General features: G+C 33.2%; 1 protein-coding gene across 1 annotated transcript in view; it reads right to left on the reverse strand.

The window, feature by feature from the left end:
- The window catches only part of DNAH9 (dynein axonemal heavy chain 9), a 572299-nt gene that overhangs the window by 197631 nt on the left and 346918 nt on the right, over positions 1–27750 (reverse strand). Inside the window, exons 42-47 of the mRNA XM_074264740.1 lie at positions 25393–25589; positions 7821–7983; positions 6149–6272; positions 4970–5112; positions 2620–2781; positions 2140–2373 (exon numbers count right to left, since the gene is read on the reverse strand). Of these exons, the coding sequence (XP_074120841.1) occupies positions 2140–2373; positions 2620–2781; positions 4970–5112; positions 6149–6272; positions 7821–7983; positions 25393–25589 (1023 nt within the window). The remainder of the gene's footprint in view (positions 1–2139; positions 2374–2619; positions 2782–4969; positions 5113–6148; positions 6273–7820; positions 7984–25392; positions 25590–27750) is intronic.

The following is a 27750-nucleotide window of genomic DNA, read 5'->3' on the forward strand; positions in this document are numbered from 1 at the left end:
TCTTCTTCCTAAATTTCCTAATATTGTTGAAGACATCAACATCTTTCCAGTCATCCAGCTTCAAAACTGGCATGTCACCTTCTCATTTCTTATAACCACTCAATAATTCAGCTCTGTTGTTTTAAAACTGGTAACATCTCTTGGATAGACCTCCTTCTCTTTGATGTGGCAAACAACTTGTTTGGCTTGGACTACTGCAATAGCCTATTGACCATTAGCCCCACCTAAAATCTTTCCCCACTCTGTATTTGTTATTACTGTTCAGTTATGTCTAACTCTTTGAGACCCATGTCATGTCCTTCTATCCACCTCTATCTCCCAAAATTTATCTAACCTCATGGTTACTGGTTCTATGACACTATCTATCCATGTTATCCTCTGTTGTCTACAGAGTCTTTTCCAACGAGTTCTGACTTCTAATTTTGTGGTCAAAGTTTCAAACTTTAATTTCATTTGTCTTTTCCAATGACGTTGTTGGTTAGTTGTTTTAGTCACATCTGACTCTGTGATATCATTTGGAGTTTTCTTGCCAGGGATACTGAAGTGGTTTGCCATTTCCTTCTCCAGCTCATTTTACAGATGAAGAAACTGAGGCAAGCAGGGTTAAGTTACTTACCTGGGATTATAGCTAGTATCTGAAGCTGAATTTGAATTCATGAAGATGAATCTTCCTGATTCCAAAACCAAGACTATGTCACCTAAATGTCTCTTTCAATGAATAGCCAGATTTAATTTCTTTAAGTATTGACTGCTTTACTATCCAAGGCACTCTAAAATCTTTTTTCTTACACTACAATTCAAAAGTGTCACTAATGTGATTCTCAGGTTTCATTACAGAATATTTCTCCATTCTAATCAGTTTCAAATATAAATTCCTTTTTTTTTTTTTTTTTTTTTTTTTTAAGCTCTTCATAACCTAGCCCTTCCTACCTTTCCAATTTGGCTTCTTTGCTGTTCCAGGCACAGTATACATGATCTCTTTTCTAGGAATTTTCACTGGCTGCCCCTCATGCCTGGAACTTTTTCCCTCTTTGTTTCTACCTTCTAACTTTCTTTGCTGTTCTCAAGCCTCTGTAGATCCCACCTCCTCCACAAAACCTTTAGTGTCTTCCCTTTGAGATTTTCTCCAATTTATTGGTGATATAGTAGACAGCTTTGGATCTGAGGTCAGGAAGATCTGAGTTCAAATCTGGCCTCAGACACTTACTAGTTGTAACTGAGCAAATTACTTAACCTTTGTATAATGAGCTAATTACTTTGCAAGTAAACCCAAAATTAGTTCACAAAGAGTCAGCCACAACCAAAAGGATTGAACAACAACAAATATCTTATTTCATGCACAATTATTTTCTTGTTGTTTCCTCTCTTTGTTCACTAGTCACCAGATCACAGAAAAGAATCCTGAATATAGGAGGAGCTAGGTGGTGCAGTGGAGGATCTCAGTTCAAATCTGACCTCAGACACTTATAGCTCTGTGACCCCAGCAAATCATTTGACCTCAATTGTCTCAGGATAAAAAAAGAATTCTGAGTATAGAACTTTATTTTTTTAATAGTTATTGCCATACCTTAATTTATATTCTCTTTGAATTAAGAATAATCTTTATCTGGAAAAAAGCAGAACTGAAGTACTAATAAAATAATAAGACTACATTAACAAAAAGATACAAAAACTTAGAATTTAAATCTCCACTTTCAGAAAGAAAAGGGAGAATATAATTTACCAGCCCAGCCAGTTGGATATTCTCAGAAAAGACCAATCTTTTATCTCCCCAGCAGAATTTCATATGATTAGTAGAACTATGACCAAAAGCTTCTAGCAGTTCTGTGCCTACCATATTCCCCATTCAGGTAGTCCTTCTTCAGCTCTTCTGTTTTTCAGCTGCTATTCTTCCCAATGAAGAGATATTCAAACTTTCTTGGTCTCATAATACCATCTACATCTAGTCCAAAACATCAATCAGTTTTTTCCTTTGGCTGGGAAGATTATGAAGTCTTCTTGAGACAGTGGATTACAGTTTCTAAGATCCTAATGGATCTTTTGAGGATCTTAGAATCTGCAAAATCCAAAGACTTGGACTTTGAGGGACACCTCAGTGAATCAAACTAAAATGATTAAAAAATATTAACTTCTGCTCACCTGGGCAGATGTACTGTGAAGCTTTTGTAGCCCATTCTCAATCCTTTCCATTTTGGATGTCAGCTCTTTTCCATTCTTGACCATCAGGTTCTGATACAATCTAATCTGCTCCAGGAAGGATTTGGGTGTAGTGTAATTATAACGCCGTTCATTACTCAGGTAAGACTGGGACATTTGGTTGACACTTGTGTGTACATAAGCCATGAATTTACTAATTGACTCCTTTAATGTTGGCTAAAATTAAAGAGAAGATTACAAAACAACTTCCCATACCATAAATTGTTTCCTCCTCCCAAAGACTTATGGATTGGCTTCTATTCCATTCTAGGCAAGGTAAATCCTTATGTTCATAGCATGGATTATTACCCTACACCAAAAATTCTGAGGAAAATTCTGCTGTTTAGAACCAATAAAAATCTCCCCTCAAAGGTGAGAAAATTCTCAGAGAGTGCCAGCTTTATTTTCCTTCCCCAGACTTACATCAATATTCTTCATGTTTTTTAAGAAGCGCAGGCCAACTGACTCTAGTGCCTGTTGAGGCCACTCATGAAACCAATCAATGGCTGTGCAATTCACAATGGCTGGGAATTTCCTGCTCCGGACTCTTAGCTTGTTCCCGACAGGTGAGAAACAGAGTATAACCTGAGAATTCAGAAATGTCAGAGAATGAAGAAGGAATAAGGGAAATACTAATCAGAGAAACAGAAATGGCCTCAAGCTTCTTTATCACCTAATATTGTTTTATAGCTTTAAAGACTTATTGTAAACCAGAAATTGAGGGCTTGTCTTGTGCTTCCTAGATAACATGGTTCCCATGTAGTCATAGCTATGCACATATTTGAAAAAGTCAACTCAATAAGCATTTATTAACCACTTACTATGTGCCAGGCACTGTGCTAAACACTTTATAAGGATACAAAGCAAGGCAAAAGTCCTTACTCTCTCTTTTTTAAAGTATTAATTTTATTTTAAGTTCCAATAAGAAATCATGCAAAACAAATGTCTGCATTTGTGAAAAGTGAAGGAAAAAATGCAACAAGTTATATGCTGAGAATATCAGTTCTCTATCTGGAGACAGACTTCTTTGACTATTATGTTGGTCAAAGTTACTGTGTCTTTCATAGTTGGTTATCTTTACAACATTGCCATTACTGTGTTAAGTTGTTTGGTTCTGCTCACTTAATTTTCTATCAGCTCATACAAGTCTTGGCTGATTTTTCTGAAACCATCCCCTTTATCATTTTTTATAGCATAATAGTGTTTATCATATTCATATACTAAAACTTTTTCAGACATTCTCCATTTGATGAGCATCCTCTCAGTTTCAATTCTTTGCAACCACAAAAAGAATTGCTATAAATATTTTTGTATATATGGTCATTTTCTTTTTTATTTGATCTTTTTGGGAGTATAAACCTAGTAATGATGTTGTTGGGTCAAAGAATATATTTACCATGTTTTTCTAGGTTTAGTATGATTACTGTGTTTAATGGCTTTTGGGACGGTTCCAAATTTCTCTCAGAATAGTTAGTTTCATAACTATTTCATAGCTCATAGTTTCACAAACAATGCATTATTGAAACTATATTGTCATAGCCTTTCCAGGATTGTCATTTTTTTGGGTAATTTTAGCCAATCTTATGGATATGAGGTAGAACCTGAGATATTTTAATTTGCATTTAAAAAATTTTCAGTGATTTAACATACTTTTTTCATATGATTATTGTTAGCTTTGATATCTTCTTTTGAAAGCTTCCTGTTCATATCCTTTGACCATTTGTCAATTGGGGGGTGATTATTATTCTTATAGATTTGGCACATATATTTGTGTGTGTATGGGTATGTGTATATACACATATACATCCACCCCACATACATCCACTCCACTCCCACCTATAATATATATATATATATATATATATGTATATATATATATATATATATATATATATATATATATATATCTCCTTGTCAGAAAAACATGCTGCAAAGATTCCTATTAATTTCCTACTTTTCTTCTACTCCTTTCTTCTACTTTAGTTGTATAGGTTTTATTTGTTCAAAAATTTCTTAATTTTATATAATCACAATTATCTATTTTATCTCCTGGAAGCCTTTCTATCTCTTGTTTAGTTGTGAGCTTTTCTCCTCTCTATAGATCAAGATGGGTACCTAGGGTGGCTTTGGGTAAGCAAGTGAAAGGATAATGCTTATATCTGCTTGGGATCCAGAGAGTCATTTTGGATTGGGATACAGATAATGCACAAAACAAACCCCAGCTGGTAGTGGAATCCATGAAAGTTTATCAGTCAGCAAGTCCAGTGCCCCAAAGAATGAGGAAAAGGATTGAAAAAAGGATTTAACCCTGCAGAGGTTGATATATGAACTCATTAAACAACTATGTTGTATTTGAAAGTGAATTTTGTGGGATAATGCTATGTAAAAATTCTATTACATCTAAGCCCACTCAAGGGCTGACCTCTCAAGCAGTTTCTAATCAAGGAGAGAACATGCAAACAATTATACATAATCAAGACACATAAAGGATAAATTAAAAATTATCTCAGAGAAAAGGCACTAAAATTAAGGGGGACTGGGAAAAGCAGAATGTGGACTTCAGCTGAGATTTGAAGGAAATCAGGGAGGTTAAGAGATAAAGACAAGGAGGAACAAAGTCCAGGCATCTATACTTGTGATTATAATGAAGATATTGGGCCAAAATTCTCATTAGCAATAAGCAAAAATAACTGCACCTAGAACATCTCCAAAGTTATATCTACCAAGTCATATCTAGTTCCTAATGGTTCTGAGACAGAAAATCTTTTTCTACCTTCAGTTGCCGTTGGACTCTTTCTATGAAGAATTTCCAGCAATTTTCCCTGCTGTCAAATAACCCCCGGCTCTTGGTTTCATTTCTCAAAGTGTTTATAATGTTTTCAACTTCATCATCAGAGTATAGATCTGGAATCTCTCCTGGGGAAAAACAGAGTGAAGATTTAAAGGTTTTGACTCACTCCACAGCAGCTACCTTCAAAGACAGGGAAGACATTCTTTTTCCAGGGCAACGAGAGACCATTTGACTTCAGATTCACACTCCAGATGCATTTTTCTTGTTGAGGATATCATCTAGAAAGCACACCTTCCTATGATACTAATAGCAAGGAATGTGATATAACTCTCTGGACAAAGTTGCTTATAGTTTCAATCTTGTTCTAAAATAAAACATTAGAATTACTGGAATGCTCACTCTCTGACAAAACAGATTCCATCATTGGTTATATCTAAAAATTTTAAATACTTGTTTTTTGACATAATTAATTATTAAAAAACAGGTTATATAATTTTTATGCCAGTTTCAGATAGATTTGTATTGCTCAAGATTTTCTCTTTAAAGAATCTTTGTCCAGTTTTCTTTATTAGCTATGATTTCTGAATAAACAAGAGCAAAACACAAAAATTATGTAGAGTGTCATCAAAACAAGCATTGAACAAATTAACTTCATTCTTTGACTAGCACCTCTTATGGTCCTTTAACTTTAACTATTTCTAGAATGATTTTTCCTTTGTTTCCAAGGGCATAGGAGGAAAAAACCCTCAGAAGAGAGAACATTCTTAGGGAAAAAAATTCTCTTGTATAAATCTTGTCAAAGAATTATTTCCTCAGAACTGGAAAAGAATTGGGGATCATCTCATCCAACTTATAGCTGAACAAAAAACCTTTTACAAGAGACTCAAAAAGTGATCATATTTTGCTTAAAGACCTTCAATCAGAAAAAAACAACAACATGATACTTCCTAAGACAACCTGTTCCTTTTTAAAATTTATTTCTTTTTATATTGACCTTAAATATGTCCTATTTCTATTTCTATTTCTTCTTTCTAGATTGTCTCTAGGACCAAATGGAACAAACTGAATAAACTTCTTTCATATCATATAAACCTTGCCCATAGATAGGCAGTGTTTTGTTCCCCCAGAGTTAAGACAATGGAGAAACAGTTGTTTTCTTACCAGATGCTAACAGATCATTGATGAGGACAAGAAACCTTTCATCAGCAACTTGGGCATCTGTCATGAGAAACACAGAGCTTACATTTTTTACTCCAGCTTTTAGGCACTGGTTGGCCAAGTCCATCTGTGGAGATAGCCAAGAATAACATTAAGAAATGGTGGGTTTTTGTTTTGTCTTCCTATTTATATCAGTGAGAATTTTTTTCAGGATGCTAGTAGTTAATAAGAAGGTGTTTATTTTGGATATGGTGAATATGGAAATTTGTTTTGCTTGATGATGTATATTTATTAGATGGATTTGTCTTTCTTCTTTTCCCCAAATAGTGGGAATAAGAGGAAGAAAGGAGAAAAAAACCCCAATTTTTGTTAATTGAAAAAAACCCAAAAATTTATTTTAAAAATAATGAATTTTGGGGCAGCTAGGTGGCACAGTGGATAAAGCACCAGCCCTGAATTCAGGAGTACCCGAGTTCAAATCTGGTCTCAGACACTTAACACTTCCTAGCTGTGTGACCCTGGGCAAGTCACTTAACCCCAGCCTCAGGAAAAAAAATAATGAATTTAACATTAATCAATACTGTATCTTTTATCTAGATCTTCCCTCCATAGGAAGGACATAGGCACATCTATTCCTTTAACATTCACTTTTTTTTTTTGCTCTCGATAGAAACTTTTTTCACTGATCTTACTTTCTTACACTAAAACTGACTTTCTACTCCTTTAGGAATATCAGGTTAAGTGTAGCATCCCCCTCTGGCCTACTCTAACTGCCCACCCATTGGTGGCACAGCTAGGTCAAACTTACCAGTCTTCGGGCACCAATCTGGATAACTTAGAGATAGACCACCATGAGGTAGGGGTGAAGAGAAAGAGAACTTTGTTCTTGGTAGCACATATTTATTACTCCCCCTCCAATGATCCAGGGAAGGGGAGGTCTTCTAGTAACCTCGCATAATGGGATTGACGGAGAAGAGGGAGGGAGGCATGCTAGGCTTTGAGAACACTAAGGTGGGAGACATGGTACCTGGGGTCAGACATTGCCTCTTGGGGTTATGCCCCACCTCCATGTATAACTTGCCTGTACCTCTCATCCCTCAGGTCCTCCCACATGCCTTGAACTACATTCCTTGCTCTTAGAGGCTTTTTAACTCTTACAATTAAGCTTTTTGATATAATACCTTTCCTCTACAATTTCTATAGTATATTACTGTTTTTGGATCTTTGGTAGCACTGATACCTTATTTATTTAGAAAAATCACATTAAAGGGAAACCTGGAATATAAAGGAAAACTATGCAAAGAAGAATAGCAAAGACTTATGAAGCATGATAAAAAGTAGGGGAAAAAAGTAAACTACAGGGGATAGGGATTAGATCTAGAATTTCACTGATATAGAAAATTACCAGAGAAGGAAGTTCACTCTATCAATACAGATTGGCCCCTTCTAAAAAAAACTTAGCACCAAGAAGTTAATTGATTTGTCAGGGTCTCATAACTAGTATGTGTAAGGGGTGGAACTTGAAGTCTGATACTTAGGTGCAACTTTGGCTCTGATTACTTTGTGCTGCCTCTTGCTATAGAATATAGACATTTTAAAATCAGATATTCAGAGCAAAGGGAGATAGAGGCAAGAAGAGTTGTCTATGCTCCTTCTTGTTTGATTTTGTTCTTACCTTAAGATCAGTAATAGAATAACCTTTTCTTAGAGTGATCTGGAAAACATCCATAGAGCTGATGAAAGCTGCAAGTCTTGTCAGACTCTGTTTGCCACTCCCACCTACTCCAATTAGCAAAGCATTTCCCCTTGGAGATTCTAGGAGACGATTGATACGGCAACTAAAGGGAAGTATCAAAAACAAACCGCAAACAAACAAAACTTTAATTTTAATTAACACATACATATATGTATAAATATATAAATATTTATTTATAATATTAAATATATAAAAATATTATTATATATACACAAAAATACACAAAATACATATTTAAAGATTTTATTTTTCTTTTACATATTGCTAAATGTCAAGATATATAAAAAAGATAGAGATAACTAGGGCTCCATGGTCCAAGAATTTATTTGACTTAAAATTCATTGATTTTTTAAAAATTCAATTGAGAAACATGGGAAGAGTACTGGCCTGGTTGCTTTGAATTGATGAAGCTGAATTTCAAGTCTGCCAATAATTCATTTATTAAGTACTTATTATATGCAAGGTACTGAGTCAAAAGAGTTAAAGACAAAAAGAGAAATAATACCTACTTTCAAGGAATTTACATTTTTTGGAAAATACATTATATAAATACCTGAGCAAATGCAAGATAATTTGGGAGGATACGTTGTAGTCACTGTATATTATTTTCTAGGCTTTGCTTGCTTCCTTAAATTCAGTTCATGTGGAATTGTCCATGCTTTTGTGCATTTATCACATTCTTAATTTCTTATAGCACAATAATATTCCATTACATTCATATACCATAATTGGTTTAGCCATTTCTCAATTGATGAGCATCTACCTTGTTTTCAATTTCTTGTTATCACAAAAAGTGTTGCTATAAATATTTTAGTATATGTGGGAACTTTCATTTTATCAGTGGCTTCCTTGGTATTATATACATTGCCATACTGGTAATGAAATCTCTGGGCTATTAATCTGAGCCATAGTACCATCGAAGTTCCAGTGAGTGCATCTTCTTATACCATTACCAACACTGAGTATTGTTGGTATTATTTAGTATATACACAATATATATATATATATATACATATGTATATGTATGCATATATAAGTATATAATACATGTATGTAAACATATATCAATATCTATGTGTGCCCATTTTACAAATTTGATTTTTTTGATCACCATTGCTAATTTGCAAAATCTAAAATGAAATTTAAAGTTATTTTGATTTGAATTTCTCTTATTTGTGATTTGCAGCATTCTTTTATATGGTTATTAATAATTTGCAATATTTTTGAGAATTGTTTGTTCATTTCTGTAACTTGGTGTGTATTTACATATATACCTATACATACTACATACTATATATACATATATACACCTATACATACTACACATATTATGTGTAGATTTACACATTATATTTATATATTAGATACAAATGCTTGTAAAAGAAATTTAAAACATTTTTCATCTATTTAGCTGTTTCCCTTCTTATAGTTGGTGCATTAGCTTTGTGTAAAAGCTTTTCAATTTCTTTTGACCAAAATTATCCATTTCACCTATAGTAATTGCCTCTATTCCTGTGTGGTTAAGAATACATGTCCTGTAGAAGACTTTTAACAGTTTGCTTTTAGTGTCCAATGTTTATTGTTCCTAACTCCTAAGGGGGGGACTTTAGAGGGTGGTTCAACTAGAGCATCTTCCTTCCCAGCTTTAATCTACAGGGTTTGATGTTTAGTTTCTTTCTAAAAATAAAATCACAGTTCAAAAGAAGCTCTGTTTGCAGGTGGTAGTGGTGGGAAGCAGGGGAAGCTGACACCTAATTCTGTGGACAGATGCAACAATAATTAAATATATATATTTTTAATAATGCTGATCTCAGGTAATAAAGTACAGAACTGCAGGTTTTTTTGTTTTTTTTTTTTAAAGAATACATCTTCTATACAATGTTGCCTTGTCATGGTTAGTTTTTTATATCTGAGTGAAGTGAGTCATCTTAGTGAAGATAGAATTGGGCAGAGCTTGAGGTGAGCAACTTAAAAAAAAAAAAGGAATTGGAATAATTCTCTTATCTAGGTGCAGTTATAAAAAAATGAATTCATAAAAAGAGCTTTTTAGACCTTGACCTTCTATTTGGCCACAGATACTAGGTTAAATAGAAAATAACTCATAGGCATTGTCACTTTCACTTACCACTTTTCTTCCAAGCCTTCCAATTACTTGCCAAAGGAATTGGCAAAGTGAGAAGAAGAGGCAACCCTGTTCTATAAAGGGCTGAAACTCCAAAAAACTGTGCTTGAATTAGACAACCAAGCACTTAAGGCTAATTACCTATTTGCTATGAGACAATGACTCTATTAGCACATGTTTGGGAAAATGGCTCTTCTCACTATTGGTACTGGCTCAATGTTTGATGTTAAGATAATCATAGGCAAGGATTAGAGGGTGGTGTGAGAGAGGCAAGACTTCACTTGGCGCAGGAAAAGGAGGAGAAAGGTGGAGATTCTGGACTCCAGAATCGAGAAGAGATCTGTGGCTAAAATCCAGGCAGTTTGCCTGCTTTTCCCCTTAAAGACTAAAGACTTTTTCTTATCCTGACTCTGGCTGATCCTGAGACCTCCAGCTAGACCAGACTTTACACTATTCCTGGTTATCAGAATCTAGGTTTTTCCCTCTGGCATGCTAGGGGAAGTTATATATAGTTTCTGTGAATTGGCAGGTAAGAGAGTGGCTCAGAAATTCCGCCTTAGGGAAACCCTATTAACCAGTCATCTGGGAGTTCCTGCTCACTGTGTTTATTTATGTGAATTTCATGTGTTGCTTTATTTTCAGAACAGGCTTCCCTGAGTACTTTTAACATCTACTAGTTGAAGATTCATTGGTATCTGTTTGTCTATGGGAAAGGGAGAAAATTTGAGCATCCACTGGATTAGGAATGATCCCTTAGGTACAACACTCCTGGGTGCAGATTTTAATGATAAATCATGTACCCTGAGAGCCAACTGAGCTACTACTATATGTATAAAGTTCATGTCCATATTTTTCCTCATTACCCTACAGCCTAACTCCTACTTCTTGTTCTGGGATATGGACTGGACTATGATTCCATTTGTGTAGAGAACTTCTAGTTGAGGAAAATCCTTTTAGCAAAGAATATCAGCAGCTTACATTAAGTAACTTGTCCAGTGTCAATCAGAAAGATAGAATTTGAAGCTAGATCTTGCCAATTTTGAGGTCAGCTTTCTCTATGACATATTATCTTTCTTTGCTCTAGGAACCACAATAAATGAATATTGTTCTTGCTTCTAGAAAAATCATCCATCAATATCTCTGGATCTAATCATCATTTGCATGACATCTCAGAATAAAACATTCTTTCTTAGTACAACTTCTTTATATTTATCGGTTCTATAATTAGAAGATAAGAATATTCTTTGTGTATCTAAAAACTTAGAACAGTATTTGGCACATATTTAATAAAAAACCTTTTTATTTATTCATTCATCTTTTGCTAATTCTATTCTTCTTTGTGTCACATGTATGTATGTATATGTTGTATCCCTCCATTATTAACTGTTAACTCCTCATGGCAATCTTGGCCAGACAATACCTGTGTCATTTTGCCTATTGAACTATTGAACTCAGTCTTTTACATTTAAAAGACATTTATTGAAATAAGGCAGAGGAAAGCAGGAGAAGACAAATGAAAAAAAGATAGAAAAGGATTTGGAGCATGAATTATACCTAAGAAATGGACTCATTCCCAATTGATAAATGGTCAAAGGATATGAACAGACAATTTTCAGATGATGAAAATAAAACCATCTGCAGTCATATGAAAAATTGCTTTAAATCACTATCGATTAGAGAAATACAAATTAAAACAACTCTGAGGTACCATCTCACACTCTCAGATTGGCTAAGATGACAGGAAAAGTTAATGACAAATGTTGGAGAGGATGCATTATATTGTTGGGACACTGATGCATTGTTGGTGGAGTTGTGAAATGATCCAACCATTCTGGAGAGCAATTTGGAACTATGCCCAAAGGTCTATAAAACTATGTATACCCTTCAACCCAATACTGCCACTATTGGGTCTGTTTTTCAAGGAAATCACAAAGGAAGGAAAAGGAACCACATGTGCAAAAATGTTTGTAGCACATCTTTTTGTGGTAATAAAGAATTGGAAAAGGAGTAGATGTCTATCAATTGGGGAAGGACTGAATAAACTGTAGTATATGAATTAATGAAATATTATTCTATAAAAAATGACAAGCAAGCTGATTTTAGAAAGGCCTTGAAAGATTTACATAAATTGATGCTGAGTAAACAGCCAGAACTAGAAATATATTGTACACAATAACAGCAAGAATATATGATGATCAACTATTAAAGACTTTGTTCTTCTCAGTAGTTCAGTGATCAAAAAGAATCCCAAAAGACTTTGGACAGAAAATGCCATATACATCCAGAAAAAGAACTAAGGAAATTGAATGTAAATTAACATATGCTATGTTTACTTCTTTTTTTCTGTTTGTTTATTTGTTTTTTTAATTTTATCTCTCCCATGGTTTTTTCCTTTTGTTTGACTTTTCTCTCCCAACATGATTTATAAAGCAATGTATATTAACAACAAACTTCATACAATTAACAAAAAATCAATTAATTAAAAGAAACTGACTCCAAGAAATTTAGGGACTTGCTCAAAGGCACAGCTATTATAAGAGGCAGAATTTGAATTCACTAATCAGAATTGGAGCAATGATTTTAGCCTCTGATTCAGAATAAAGAAACCTCAACTATATTACAAGAATAAATTATTGCTATGTGGCTCAGTGGCTAGAGTGCTTGGCCTGGATTCAGGAAGAGCTCAAATCTTGCCTCAGACACTTACAAATTGTGTGATTCTGGCCAAGTCATTTAACTTCTGTTTGTTTTAATCCACAGAAGAAGGAAATGGCTAAGAACTCCAATATCTTTGCCAAAAAAATTCCATGGACAGTTTAGTCCATGGAATCATAAAGAATCAGACATGTCTAGATGACTGAATAATAGCAACAACAATAACCTGATGTGCTATATCTTCTAAACTCCAAGCACTAAATATAGGATATAATCTTCTGGATGTCCTACAAGAATATTAAATTCAATATATTAAAAACAAAATTCATACTTCCCTCTTAAATCTGTCTCTCCTCTAAACTTTTCTATTTCTTGGAAGGCAAACACCATCGTAATAGATACCCAGTTTCTCAACTTCAGGCATCACTGACTCTTTCTCTATTATCCTGCCCTATCCAGCATCCAAGTTTTGTTGATTCTACTTCTACAGTTTCTCTCACATCTGTGCCTTTTCTTCACTTACACAGCCTATTATAACTATTATACACTATTAAAACAGCTGCCTGTTTGATCTATGTTGTTAATCCCTCTTCCCTCTGCTATCTTCTACACAACTGCCCTCCCCATCCCTAAGTTTTATCATACTACATTCATGTAAAAATAATCATTATTTAAATAGAATGCTGATCGAATAAAATAAATTCTCTTAACCCTGGAATTTTAGGAGCTCCATTACAAAGTTCCCATGTATATTTCCAACCTGATTTCTTATTACTTTCTTTCATGAATTCTACATTCCATCCAAAGGACTACTAGTTATCTATTCACTAAACTTAGTATTTCATGTTTTGTCTCTATGCATTTACTACTAAATATCAGTGTGACTTTGGGCAAGTCTCTTAATTTGAGCTTAGAGAGACTCTGGGAAAGCCAATGAGAGGGTCTTAATCACAGAAAATCAGCAACTAAGACCCTTGGTCCTGGCTCAGTAGAGGAGCAGATCAGTGAGGCAGCCTCTAGTCCCAAATCAGAAGGCAACTTTGGGAAACCAGGCTGTTTCCTGAAAAGAGCAGGCAAAACTACCCCCAGGAAACACAAAAAAACCCTATGCTCAAAACCAAGGCTTAGGGCTACTATGGTGACAGGTGACATCAACTTAGATGAGGACAAAAGTGCACAGAGGAAATATCAAAGAGTGATATGAATCAAACCCAAAGAGGCTTCTTGGAAGTGCTCATAAAAGACTTTAAAAGGCAAAGAAGAGAAGTAGAAGAAAAAATGAAAAAAGAAATGAGAGGTATGCAAGAGAGAGTCAACAGCTTAGGAAAAGAAGGCAATTCCTTAAAAAACTACAATTGGCCAAATGCAAAAAAAAAATCCATTGAAGAAAACAACACCTTCAAAAGTAGAATTAATCAAATTGATAAAGAGACACAGAATCTACCCAAAGAAAACCACACATTAAAACTATAATGGGGAAAATGGAAGCTAATGACTCTATGAAACATGAAGAATCAGTCAAACAAATTAAAAAGAATGAAAAAAATGGAAGAAAATGTGAATTGCCTCATTAGAAAATCAACCAATATGGAAAACAGAGCCAGAAGAAACAATTTAAAAATTATTGGTCTACTGTGAAGGTCCGGTCTAGCTCCTCTGAAGGGCTTAGAATAAGTCCTTGTCAGGATAAGAAAAAGTCCTTGCCCCACGTTGTGGGCGCCTAAATGTAAAGTTCTGTTGTCTCCAGAGACTGCCGATAGCTCTCTGGGAGGAGATCTGCTGTCTCAACTCAATCTCTCGGTCGCCAATTCTGACCTAGAGCAGAGACTCTTCTCAATCTCTCGAGTGCCGCCCTGTTTTATCCTCCCAGAGAATGGGCGTGCAAGGACTTCTGGGAAAAAATACTTCAACCAATGAACTTGCTCCTCCTAAGCATGCAAGCTCCTCCCCAGAAGTTCAAAGGAGTAAAACTCTCAGTAAAGGCCGGGAACTAGAGAATTGTTAAGTACCCGACTTAGCACTTAGTAAGAACCTAATATCTCATTATCTCATTAGCACTTAGTAAGAAGTTTACCTAAAGGCTATGATGAAACAAAAGAGCTATGGATAGCATTCTTCAAGAGATCATCAAAGAAAACTGCACTAATTATTTTAGTAACAGAGGAAAAAATATTCATTGAAAGAACCTATCAATCACTTTCAGAAAGAGATCCCACAGGGAAACCCCAAGGAATATTATTGCAAAACTCCAAACTACAATCTGAAGGAAAAAGTACTGCAAGATGCCAGCCAACAATTCAGATATCAAGGAGCAACAGTTAGTATTACCCAGGATCTGACAGCTTCTAAAATAAAATATCAGAGGGCTTGGAATACCATATTCCAGAAGGAAAAGGAGCTAGAGTTACAACCAAAAATTAACTACCCAGTGAGACTGAAAGTCATCTTTCAGGGGAGGAAATGGAACTTCAATGAAGTAAGAGATTTCATCCTTTTCTATTGAAAAAGCCAGAAGTAAACAGAAAATTTAATCTACAAATACAGGACTCAAAAGAAGTACTGAAATGTAAGCAAATATATTATTTAAAGATTAAATTATTTACATCCCTAGATGGGAAAATATAACTCTTGAGAACTGTATTTGTTATTGGGGAAGAGAGAGGGAGGCATCACATGGATATGAGGTATGGTTGTGTAACTCTTTTGTGATGATATAAAAAAAGACATTAAAGCATGGAAAAAGATCTGCACTGGAAGAAAAGCAAAGGGGAGTTATAATGGGATAAATTAGATCACAAAAGACTTATTACAATTAAAGGAAAGAAGAGAAGGGAATGAACATTGGCTGAATCTTGATCTCATCAGTTTTGGCTTTAGGAGGGAATACCTTGATCATTCAGTTGGGTATAAAAAAGTAGGAGAAAGAGGAAAGAAAAGGGAGGGTCTGGATATAAGGGAGGGCAGAAACAATAGTAAAAAAAAAAAGGTAAGAGAAGGGAAGAGAGAGATAGAAGATAAGGTAGTGGGTGGAGTGGGCTAAAATATTACTAAGAGAAGGGAGGGGTGATAGAAGAAAAAGTAGTGGGTGGGGTGGGTAAATAAATTATGAAGAACAGGGTAGAAAGAGAACAAAAGTATATACAAGGGAGAAAATAGGATGGAAGGAAATACTGAGCTAATAATCGTAACTGTGAATGTGAATGGATGAACTTTCCCATAAAATAGAAGTGAATACCAGAGTGGATTAAAAACCAGAATCCTACAATATATTATAGCAATAAGAAAAGAAAAAGAAATTAAAGGAATTAGAATATGCAATGAAAAAATAAAACTGTCACTCTTTGCAGATGATATGATGATATACTTAGAGAATCTAAGAAAAACCATACAAAAATCTATTAGAAACAATTAAGAGCTTTAACAAAGTTGGAGGGTATAAAATAAACCCACTCAAACCATAAGTATTTCATTTAAAATTACTATAGCCAAAATAAAATATTTGTGTATCTACCTGCCAAGACAAACCCAAGAACTATATGAACATAATTATAAAACACTTCTCACACAAATATAGTGAGATCTAAACAACTGGAAAAATATCAATTGCTCCTGGGCAGACAACTAATATAATAAAAATGACAATTGCTCAGTACCATACCAATCAAATTGCCAAAAAATTATTTTATAGAACTAGAAAACATAATAAAATTTTCTTCTCTGGAAGAAGAAAAGATCAAGAATATCAAGGGAATTAATGAAAAAAGAATATAAAGGATGGTGGCTTAGCAGTAACAAACTTAAAACTATATTATAGAGCAGCAGTCATCAAAACCCTTTGGTATTCATTAAGAAACAGAGTGATAGATCAGTATAATAGATTAGATATACATGACACAATAATGAATGCCTATAATAATCTAAATATTTGAAAAATCACCAAGCTCCAGTTTCTGGAAAAAGAGCTCACTATTTGACAAAAAATTACTGGGAAAATTAGAAAATGATATTTCTCACACCCCATATCAAAATAAGGTCAAACTGGGTACAAGATTTGGGCATAAAGGAGGATACCATAAACAAATTAGGAGAGACAGTTTACCTTTCAGATTTTGGAGAATGGAGAAATTTATGACCAAAGAAGAACTAAAGAACATTATGAAAGGCAAAATGAATAATTTTGATCACATTAAATTAAAAAGCTTTTACACAAACAAAACCAACAGAAATAAGATTATATGGGAAGTACAAATCTTTACAGGCAGTGTTTCTGATAAAGGTCTCATTTCTAAAATACATATAGAACTGCATCAAATTTATCAGAATACAAGTAATTCTTCAGTTGATAGATGGTCAAAAGATATGAACAAATAATTTTCAGATGACAAAATTAAAACCATGTATAGTCATATTTTTTAAAAAGCTTTAAATAAATATTGATTAGAGAAATACAAATGGAAACAATTCTGAGGTACCACCTCATACCTCTCAGATTGGCTAAATGACAGAAAAAATTAATGATAAATATTGGAGGGGATGTGGGAAACCTGGGGCATTAATGCATTGGTGTTGGGGTTGGGAAATTATTCAACCATTCTGGAAAGCAAATTGGAACTATGCCCAAAGGTTATAAAATTGTGTACATCCTTCAACCCAGCAGTGCCACTACTGGGTCTGCATTCCAAGAAAATCACAAAGGAGGGAAAAGGACTCTCATGTGCAAAAATGTTTGTAGCAAGTCTTTTTGTGGTAACAAAGAATTGGAAAATGAGTAGATGCCCATCAACTGAGCAATGGTAGAATAAGCTATGATACATGAAGATAATGGAATATTATTGTTCTATAAAAATGATATCTGATTATAGAAAGACCTGGAAATATTTACATGAATTGATGCTGAGCAAAACAAGCAGAACTGGGAATACATTGTACATAATAACATTGCATAATAACATGCAGTGATCATGAAGGGCTTGGTTCTTCTCAGTAGTTCAGTGCTCCAAAGGAAACCTTATAGACTTTGGACAGAAAATACCATCTGCAACCAGAGAAAGAACTAAGGAGACTGAATGTGAATCAACACATGCTATGTTAATTTCTTTTTTTTTTCTTCTCTCCCATGGTTTTCCCTTTTGTTCTGATTTTTCTCTCCCAACATGATTCACTAAGCAATGTTATTATGAGATGAATCAAATCAGTTCCAATAGAGCAGTAATGAACTGAACCAGCTACACCCAGGGAAAGAACTCTGGGAGATGACTATGAACCACTACATAGAATTCCCAATCCCTATTTTTGTCCACCTGCATTTTGTGATTTCCTTCACAGGCTAATTGTACACTATTTCAAAGTTTGATTCTTTTTGTACAGCAAAATAACTGTTTGGACATGTATACATACATTGTATTTAACTTATACTTTAACATATTTAACATGTATTGGTCAACCGCTATCTAGGGGAAAGGATGGAGGGAATGAGGGGAAAAGTTGGATCAAAAGGTTGCAATTGTCAATGCTGAAAAACTACCTAAGCATATGTCTTTAAATAAAAAGCTATAATAAAAATAAAGCAATGTTATTGCTTAAAAATAAATAAAATTAATTAAATTCAAATTAAATTATTAAATGAATAATAAAATAAAATAAATTAAATTGACCAAATAAACAAATAAAATAAATAAATCATAAGTTCATGAATTAAATAATATGTCAAATACTAAATTATAAAAATAAAGAAACTAAAAATTAAATAAATAATTAAAATTAAATAATTTAAAAAAATTTTGCACACACTAAAAATGGGAGTGAATGGAATAATGTATTCTAAAAAGCAATAAAATACAGCTCAGGGTAATCTACCCTCCATATTTAAACTTTTTTTTCTCTCTTTTTTTAATTAAAGTTTTTTATTTTCAAAACATATGGATGGATAATTTTCCAACACTGACCCTTACAAAACCTTGTGTTCCAAATTTTTTCCTCCTTCTCCTCACTCTCTCCTGTAGATGGCAAGTAATCCAAAATATGTTAAGCATGTTAAAATATCCCTATTTAAACTTAATCAAACATGAACTGATGAAGTTCAATAATAAAGCATAAATAAACATTTTAAGAAAAAAAACTATGCAGATGATATGTTAGTATACTTAGAGAACCCTAGAGAATCAACTAAAACACTTAGAAGCAATCTACAACTTCAGCAGAGTTGCAGGATACAAAATAAATCTATATAAATCATCAGCATTCTTATACATCACTAACAAAATCCAACAGCAAAAGATACAAAGAGAAATTCCAGTTAAAATAACTCTCAATAGTATAAAATATTTGGGAAGCTAGCTTCCAAGGGAAAGTCAGGAACTATATAAGCAAAACTATAAAATACTTTCCACATAAATAAAGTCAGATCAAAGAATTGGAAAAATATCAAGTGTTCTTGGATAGGTCGAATGAATATAATAAAGATGACAATACTCCCTAAACTAATCTATTTATTTAGTGCTATACCAATCAAATTCCCAAGAAACTGTTTTACTGAACTAGAAAAAATAACAAAATTCATTTGGAAGAACAAAAGGTCAAGAATTTCAAAGGAATTATTGAAAAAAAAAACAAAAACAAATGGAGGTGGCTTAACTCTACCAGATGGAAAAGTAGCAGCAGTCATCAAAACCATTTGGTATTGGTTAACATAGTGAAGTTGATCAGTGGAATAGTTTAGGTTCACAGAATAAAGTAGTCAATGACTATAGCAATCTAGTGTTTGACAAACCCAAAGACACCAGCTTTTGGAATAAGAATTAACTATCTGACAAAAACTGCTGAGAAAACTGGAAATTAGTATGGCAGAAAAAAGCATAAACCCACAACTAACACTAAATACCAAGATAAGGTCAAAATGGGTTTTATGATCTAGTCATAAAGAATGATATTATAAATAATTTAGAAGAACATAGTTTACCTCTCAGATTTGTGGAGGAGGAAGGAATTTGTGACCAAAGAAGAACCAGACATCATTATTGATCACAAAATAGATATGTTGATTATATTAAGTCAATAAGTTTTTGTACAAACAAAACTAATGCAGACAATATTAGAAGGGAAGCAATAAATTGAGAAAACATTTTTACATCCAATGGATTTGATAAAGGCCTCATTTCTAAAATACAGAGAGAATTGACTCAAATTTATAATAGTTCAAGCCATTCTCCAATTGACAAATGGTTAAAGGACATGAGCAGATAATTTTCAGATGAAGAAATTGAAACTATCTGTAGTCACATGATAAGGTACTTCAAATCATTATTGATCAGAGAAATTCAAATTGAGACCACTCTGAGATACTACTACACACCTATCAGTTTGGCTAAGATGACAAGAAGAGATAATGACAAATGTTGGAGGGGATGTGGGAAAATTGGGACACTGATACATTTTTGGTGGAACTGTGAACGAATCCAATCATTCTGGGGAGAAGTTTGGAATTATACTCAAAAAGTTATCAAACTGTGCATACCCTTTGATCCAGCAGTATTTATACTGGGATTATATCCCAATGACATCTTAAAGGAGGGAAAGGGACCCACAAGTGCAAAAATGTTTGTGGCAGCCCTCTTTGTAGTGGCAAGAAACTGGAAACTGAATGGATGCCCATCAATTGGAGAATGGTTGAATACATTATGGTATATAAATGATATGGTATATTATTGTTCTGTAAGAAAAGACCATCAGGGTGTTTTCAGAGAGGCTTGGAGAGATCTACAGCAACTTATGTTAAGTAAAATGAGCAGAACTAAGAGATCATTATACATGGCAACAAGAAGACTATATGATTATCAATTCTGATGGATGTGGCTTTCTCCAACAATGAGATCATTCAAACCGGTTTCACTTGTTTAGTGATGAAGAGAGCCATCTACACCCAGAGAAAGAACTGTGGGAACAGAGTGTAGAACACAATATAACATTCTCACTCTCTCTGTTGCTATTTGCTTGCAATTTATTTTCTTTTTCAGTTTTTCTTTTTCTTCCTTCTTGATCTGATTTTCCTTGTGCAGCAAGATAACTGTATAAATTTATATACATATATTGGATTTAATATGTATTTTATCATATTTAACATGTCAGCCAGGGGAGGGGATGGAGGGAAGGAGGGAAATATTTGGATCAAAAGGTTTTGCAAGGGTCAATGTTGAAAAAATTACCCATGCATATGTTTTGTAAATAAAAAGCTTCTAAAAAAAAAGAAAAAAAACTGAAGAGATTATTGTATCTCATACACCACAAGTAATAGGAGTGAATAAAAGCAGCAACCAAGAGCAGGAACAGACAGAGTGACAGCAGAAGGACCAACAAGAGATTTCTTCCTCAATATACACAAGGAGATAGATATATAGGTAGAAATTGGGTGAAGGTAACTGAAAAGATATAAAAGAGACATTATGGACATAACTTGGCATCATTCTATCTACAGGAAATTATATTTTTTATTTGAGGAGGTGAAAACACTATATTATAACAATGAAAAGTATATTCAAAGCAAAGTGGATGTGTTGGGGTCAAATCAATGACTATCAATGAGGGGGAGGTGATTTCTATAGTCTCAGAAAGAAAAGAGTCTAGGGTGGAGTGGCTGAGTAGGAGGAAAAAAGGATTGATACGGGGTGTAGAAGGAAAGGAGGTTATACTTTGGTGTTGGGAGGGGGTTCCTTTGATGAATTTCTTATGAATATAGAAAGATGGTCTATAAAGTTCGATAAAAATCTTATACTGGGTGTGGTCTAGGGGTTTTGGTACTTAAAAAAATATCTACAACTCATTATAACAGGAAGAGGAAAATTGGAATCCTTTAAAGCAACTGGCAGTTGGGAGAGTGAAAAGCTTGGGTTCAAGGAGTTTTTCAGGAAAATGGGAAAAGTAAAAATTAATGAAGGAATGTAAGTTAGTGGTGGGCTGCATAATCAGGGATGTGGTGGGGGATCTCTGCTATGGGGTAGCATCCTTTCTGATACTTGTAACAATTAGCATTATTCCGAGAATGAAGCACAATAGAAAAAGGGAATTTATGGGACACGGTTTACAAAACAGTTATAGAAATTCACTAGAAATTCACTAACATGGCCTTGAACCTAATGGAGCACTCATTAAAACATCTGGTATTGGTTGAAGAATACATAGAAAGCAATGGAATAGATTAGAAAAGGCAAAAACAGGAACAATAGTTTCTGGTTCAACAAGCCAATGTTTGATAACATGGAAAATATTATCTAGGAACAAACTCCTTGTTTGATAAAAACTTTTGGGAAAACTAGAAAGTAATCTGACAGAAATTAGGCTTAGACCAATACCTTATATTATATTCTACAATATAGTCTAAATGGATATGTGTTATGGGCCAGAACTCTGAAACAATGATTTTTACAAGGTCTTAAGTCAGGTCTTAAGCAAGAAAGAAGTTAAGAAGGTGAATAGAATTTTAGAAGTTCGACATGATAGACCTTTGGAGAAAACTGAATGGGGCATAGCGTTTAATTATTCGTACATGGCACCTACATAAAAATCAACCATGTATTAGGGTGTAAAAATCTCACAATCAAATACAGAAAGACAGAAATTGTAAACTAAAAAAGCTAGAAAAATAAGAAATTTAAAACCTCCAATTAATTCTGAAAAGCAAAGGAGAGATCAATAAAACTGAAAGAAAGAAAACTATTGAACTAATAAACAACTCTAAGAGTTGGTTTTTTGGAAAAAAAAGATAAATCTCTGGTTAATTTGATTAGAAAAAGGAAAGAAGAAAAACAATTATTAGTATCAAAAATGAAAAGGGAGAACTTAATGCCAATGAAAAGAAAATTAAATACTTATAAAAATATAGATTGCCCTGATTAATTGATGAGGAAATAAAATATTTAAATAGTCTCATTTCAGAAAAATAAGTTGGACAAACCATTAATGAATTCCCCAAGGAAAAATCTCCAGGGCTAGATGGATTTACAAGTGAATTCTTTCAAACATTTAAAAGAACAATTAATTCCAATAGAATATAAACTATTTGGGAAAATAGGGGAAGAAGGAATCCTATCAAATTCCTTTTATGATTATAAATATTGTACTGCTACCTAAACCAGAAAGTGTCAAAACAGAGAAGAAAATTATAGACTAATTTCCCTAATGAATATTGATGCAAAAATCTTAAATAAAATATTAACAAATAGATTATAACATCTTATCACTAGGATAATATACTATGCCCAAGTGGGATTTATACCAGGAATACAGGCTGGCTCATGTCAGGAAAATTGTCAGCATAATTGATTGTATTAATAACAAAACTAATAGAAATCATATGATTATCTCAATAAATACAGAAAAAGTATTTGATAAAATATAATGTCTGTTCCTAATAAAAACACTAGAGAGCACAGGAATAAATGGAGTTTTCCTTATATGATAAGTAGCATCTATCTAAAACCATCAGCAAGTATTATATTTAATGAGAATAAGCTAGAAGCATTTTCAATAAGATCTAGAGATAAACATAGTTGACCATTATCACCACTGTATTTAAGTATTGTACTAAAATATTAACTTTAGCAATAAGAGAAGAAAAAGAAATTGAAGGACTTAGAGTAGGTAATGAGGAAACAAAACTATCTTTGTGGATGACATGATGATGTAGTTAGAGAATCCTAGAGAATCAACTAAAAAAACTACTAGAAACAATTAACAACTTTAACAAGGTTGCAGAATATAAAATAAATATAAATCACGAGCATTTATATATGTTACCAACAAAGCCCAGCATCACAAAATAGAAAGAGAAATCCCATTTAAAATGATTATAGGCAATATCAATTATTTGGGAGTCTACCTGCCAAGAAAAACTAAGAACTATATGAATATAATTACAAAACATTTTTCACACAAATGAAATTAGTTCTAAACAACTGGAAGAATATCAAGTGCTCATGGATAGGCTGAAAGAATATAATAAAAATGACAATTCTACCAAAATTAATTTACTTATTCAGTGCCATACTAATCAAATTGCCAAGAAATTACTTTATAGAGTTAAAAGAATTAATAATAAAACTCATTTGGAAGAACTCTTATCAAAAAGCAGAAAGAACACACAAAAAATTAAAAGGCTGGAGATCTTAAAGAATTCTCAAGCAGGCAACAAAATTAGAATGATTACTTTTGTTGATCCATGAATTCCTTCTAAAAACTGAAAATAAAAAAATCAATTGTACTTAAACTTTAATCCCAAGAATTTCTGAGTATTCATCTCAGGGACTTTTTTTGTGGCCTGGAATCTGTTTTGTTTTTGAGATTTAGATTTGTGATTTCATTTGTGTGAATATAGGTGTACTGGTGCAGACGAGTAATCTGTCTACAACAGATAGTCTATGGAAGTTGTCTGGATCACTGAGAGGTTAAGCCCATAGTGACATAGCTAGTATATATCAATGATAGGATTTGAATGTATAGAATAAGGTGCCTAAATCATATTCACTATGTCCTACTGTTTATTATTCCTCTGATTCATTCAAAATCATCATGTTTCATTAAAATCAACCATCTGTTTTTAATGTTTAAATGGATTTCATTTTTAGAAAACTACAACAACAAAGGAGGCAACTCTAGTGAATAAAATGAATAGGTGAACTAGATTATATCAGATTATATATATTTATGTATAAATATATGCACATATATTTATACAATAAACAAAAGGATTTTTCTTATGTGGCCTCCAAATGATGTTAGTCATAGAATCCCAAAATGTATGAGCTAGAAGGTACGCCAGTGAATTCCTAGTCTTATCCCATTGTTTTATAGATGATAAAACTAGAACTTTAGGTATGAAATACTTGTCCAAGGTCACACAGATAGTAGGTGGCAAAACTAGGACCATTAGTTGCATAAATTTTGGTAATTTTGCTTTAAAACAATACAAATAATGCTTCAAACCCAGTCATTATTAAATAATTATATCTCACATGAGAAGCATTTAATTAGCTATCTCTGGTCCTTTTGTTACAAAACTGTAATTATTCATTTAATGTTATTATGACTATATATTTATTTATATTTATATTATTATATATTATGACTATAAATTTATTTAAGCATCTCCAAGGGAGGGAGGATAGTTTCCATTTCTTTTATAAACGTTGAGAATATAGTTTGTGTACTCAGTATATGTTGTCTGGAAAATATTCAAATACTTGGTGCTTCAATTTTTTTTTTTTTGATTCTGAATATGGGTTTCTGTTGTTCAGTTTCATTTTTCCCAGGGATTGTGGAAGAGGTGGGTGGAAAAAGCAATGAATTTGGTAAAGATCAGTTCTTATTTCATCCCAAAGCTCTCAGGAATCCAAGAGAGAAAAATAGAAAAGAGGACCAAGCAAGCATTATGGATACAATATAGGTAAAATCTTTAGCAAATACTAAATTTTCCTTTTATTTAATGAGGAAGGGATGCTAGCTTCTCCAAGATCTTTTCATATTATGCCATTTGTACATAATTATATTCCCCTTAGGACATGAGGGAAGTTCCCCACAGTTCAAAGCCAAGAATTATATAATAGTTTTGCTAGTAGTGATTGTAGCTGTTTTCTTTTACTTTCATAACATCTTGCCAAACGCCCAAATAGAGACTTTGAAACTGTGAAGTGAATGAAGAAAACAACACAACAGAAATATACTCACACATGGCACATGGCATCCTCAAAGAGAACCAGGTTAATCACTTGGTTGATTTCATTGTGTCTCTCTAAGGCTTCCACCAGGATTTGGGTCAGAAGTTCCCATGTCTTCACTGGCATATATTTGGGCTCATCAATACCATTTGCAAAATGGCAGTACATGTTCAGTCTGCTGGTTTCCTTCAGAGTTCTGTCCATATCCTATTAATAAGACACAAAACCCAGGATCCTCTTTTACTGATTTCCAAGGAACACCAGCTCAGAGGCTTCACTTGTTTTTAGTTGCCAGGATTTCTTTAGAAATAGAACAGAAATGTTAACTTTTACTCTCTCTTGCGTTCCTAAAAAACAATGTTTTACAACCTTAGTTATAATGTCTTTGAAATGCTATTTCATGTTTTTATCCATTAGGATCCTCAAAAGTGAGAGTTGTGACAGTTCTTTTTTCTAATTGGGATAGAAAGACATGCTTTTGGACTTTTTGAAGATGTAACAGTCATCTTCATTCATTTGCTAATATATGCTAGAAGTCTTATAAGGGACAATTCTGGAGACAGTACAACTCTGGATAGCACAATGAATAAAGTGCTGGGCCTGGAGTCAGGAAAATATGTGTTCAGATCCATATCTAACTACAGACATTTGCTACTTTTGTGATCTTGCTTAACTCACTCAACCTCTGTTTGCTTCAATTTCTTCATCTATAAAATGGGGATAATAATAGAACTTATCTTGCAAGATTGTTGTGGAGAACAAATGACATAATTTTAAAGCACTAAGCTAATACAGTACCTGACACACAATAATAATTATATAAAAGTTAATAATAATTAATTAATGACTCAGATCTGAATTCTGTAGTTTGACACCTAATAGTCTCCTTCATAGATACTCTTTTTTTCATAGTTTCCAAAAAAGGTATCATTAAAAATCATCTTAAGTGGAGTGGTTGGATTTCATATTTTTTGTGTCTAGTTTCTGATCTAAATGCTTACTCTGGAGGGAAAATCTGGTTTCTGAGAAAAGGACCATCAGTAACTCTTGGGATATGTATAATTGTATAGCTTATATACTCTCTCTCTCTTTCCCCCCCCCCCCCCCCTCTCTCTCTCTCTCTCTCTCTCTCTCTCTCTCTCTCTATATATATATATATATATATATATATATATATATATATATATATATATATATATATATATATATATATATATATATATATACATATAATGATGGTTACTTAAAACATTTATAGATCATAGATTTAGAGTTACAAGTGACCTTAGAGACTACTTAATCTAACCCTTTCATTTTACATATAAGGTTTCCTAGAAACCTGGAGAGAGAGATGACTTACCTAGATTATACAGTGCAAATACAGTTTAATTCCTTTATAACAAAGCTTACTTACATGGATTCAGGTATACTAAAAGACAAAGCATATCTCCTGAAAATTAGTGAAAATTAGTGACCATGTACACAAAAAGCCTTATAAAATATAAGCAGTAAAGGAATTAATAAATTTCTAATGGAGAGTCGTTACTATTTTAGGGGATAATAAGATGAAATAAAATATCTCATTTGAGTCCAGATGCTTAATAAATGAGACATGGAGAAAGATCATAGGAAAAAGGTATCCAAGATGGAAGAGCAGGTTTTTTAAGGGAAAGAAGGATTCATTAACCTAGATAGTTATAAAGTCATAGAAATCAGATCTATTTAAAAGAGGTACTGTATACTGTCTTTCTACCCAGGTTACTTATACCTTCGGAATCCAATTCTTAAAGTGCAACAAGAAAATTGGATTTACATATATATATTGTATCTAGATTATACTGTAACACATGTAAAATGTATGGAATTGCCTGTCATCTAGGGGAGGGAATAAAGGGAGGGAGGTGAAAATTTGGAAAAATGAATACAAGGGATAATGTTATAAAAAAAATTACTCATACATATGTACTGTCAAAAATTTTTATAATTATAAAATTAAAAAAAAAGAAATCCAAAAAAATAATAATAAACAATATCTATTAAAAAAAAGAGATATTGTATGTGGTTTGAAAAGAAAAAACCCACCCATTAGGATACAATTAGTTAGGATTCCAACTTCCTCAAACTAAGACATTAAAGACCTAAATCTGAAAGATAAAGAGGACTTTCCAAATTGATATCAGGGAAAATGATTATAAAGCTTCCTAATAAAGTATGCCAGCTATTTGGAACAAAACAAAGGTTTTATATAGAATAGAATGACAATGCAGGAGAAGATTAATATGTGGTTAGCCATAATAGGTTTAAATTTTAGAGAGACAGTCAAATCTAATAAGAGGGATTAGACATTTTTTAATTTGGACTCAGGAGG

Source organism: Sminthopsis crassicaudata, chromosome 4 (genome assembly GCF_048593235.1).
Source record: "Sminthopsis crassicaudata isolate SCR6 chromosome 4, ASM4859323v1, whole genome shotgun sequence".
Lineage (NCBI taxonomy): Eukaryota > Metazoa > Chordata > Mammalia > Dasyuromorphia > Dasyuridae > Sminthopsis > Sminthopsis crassicaudata.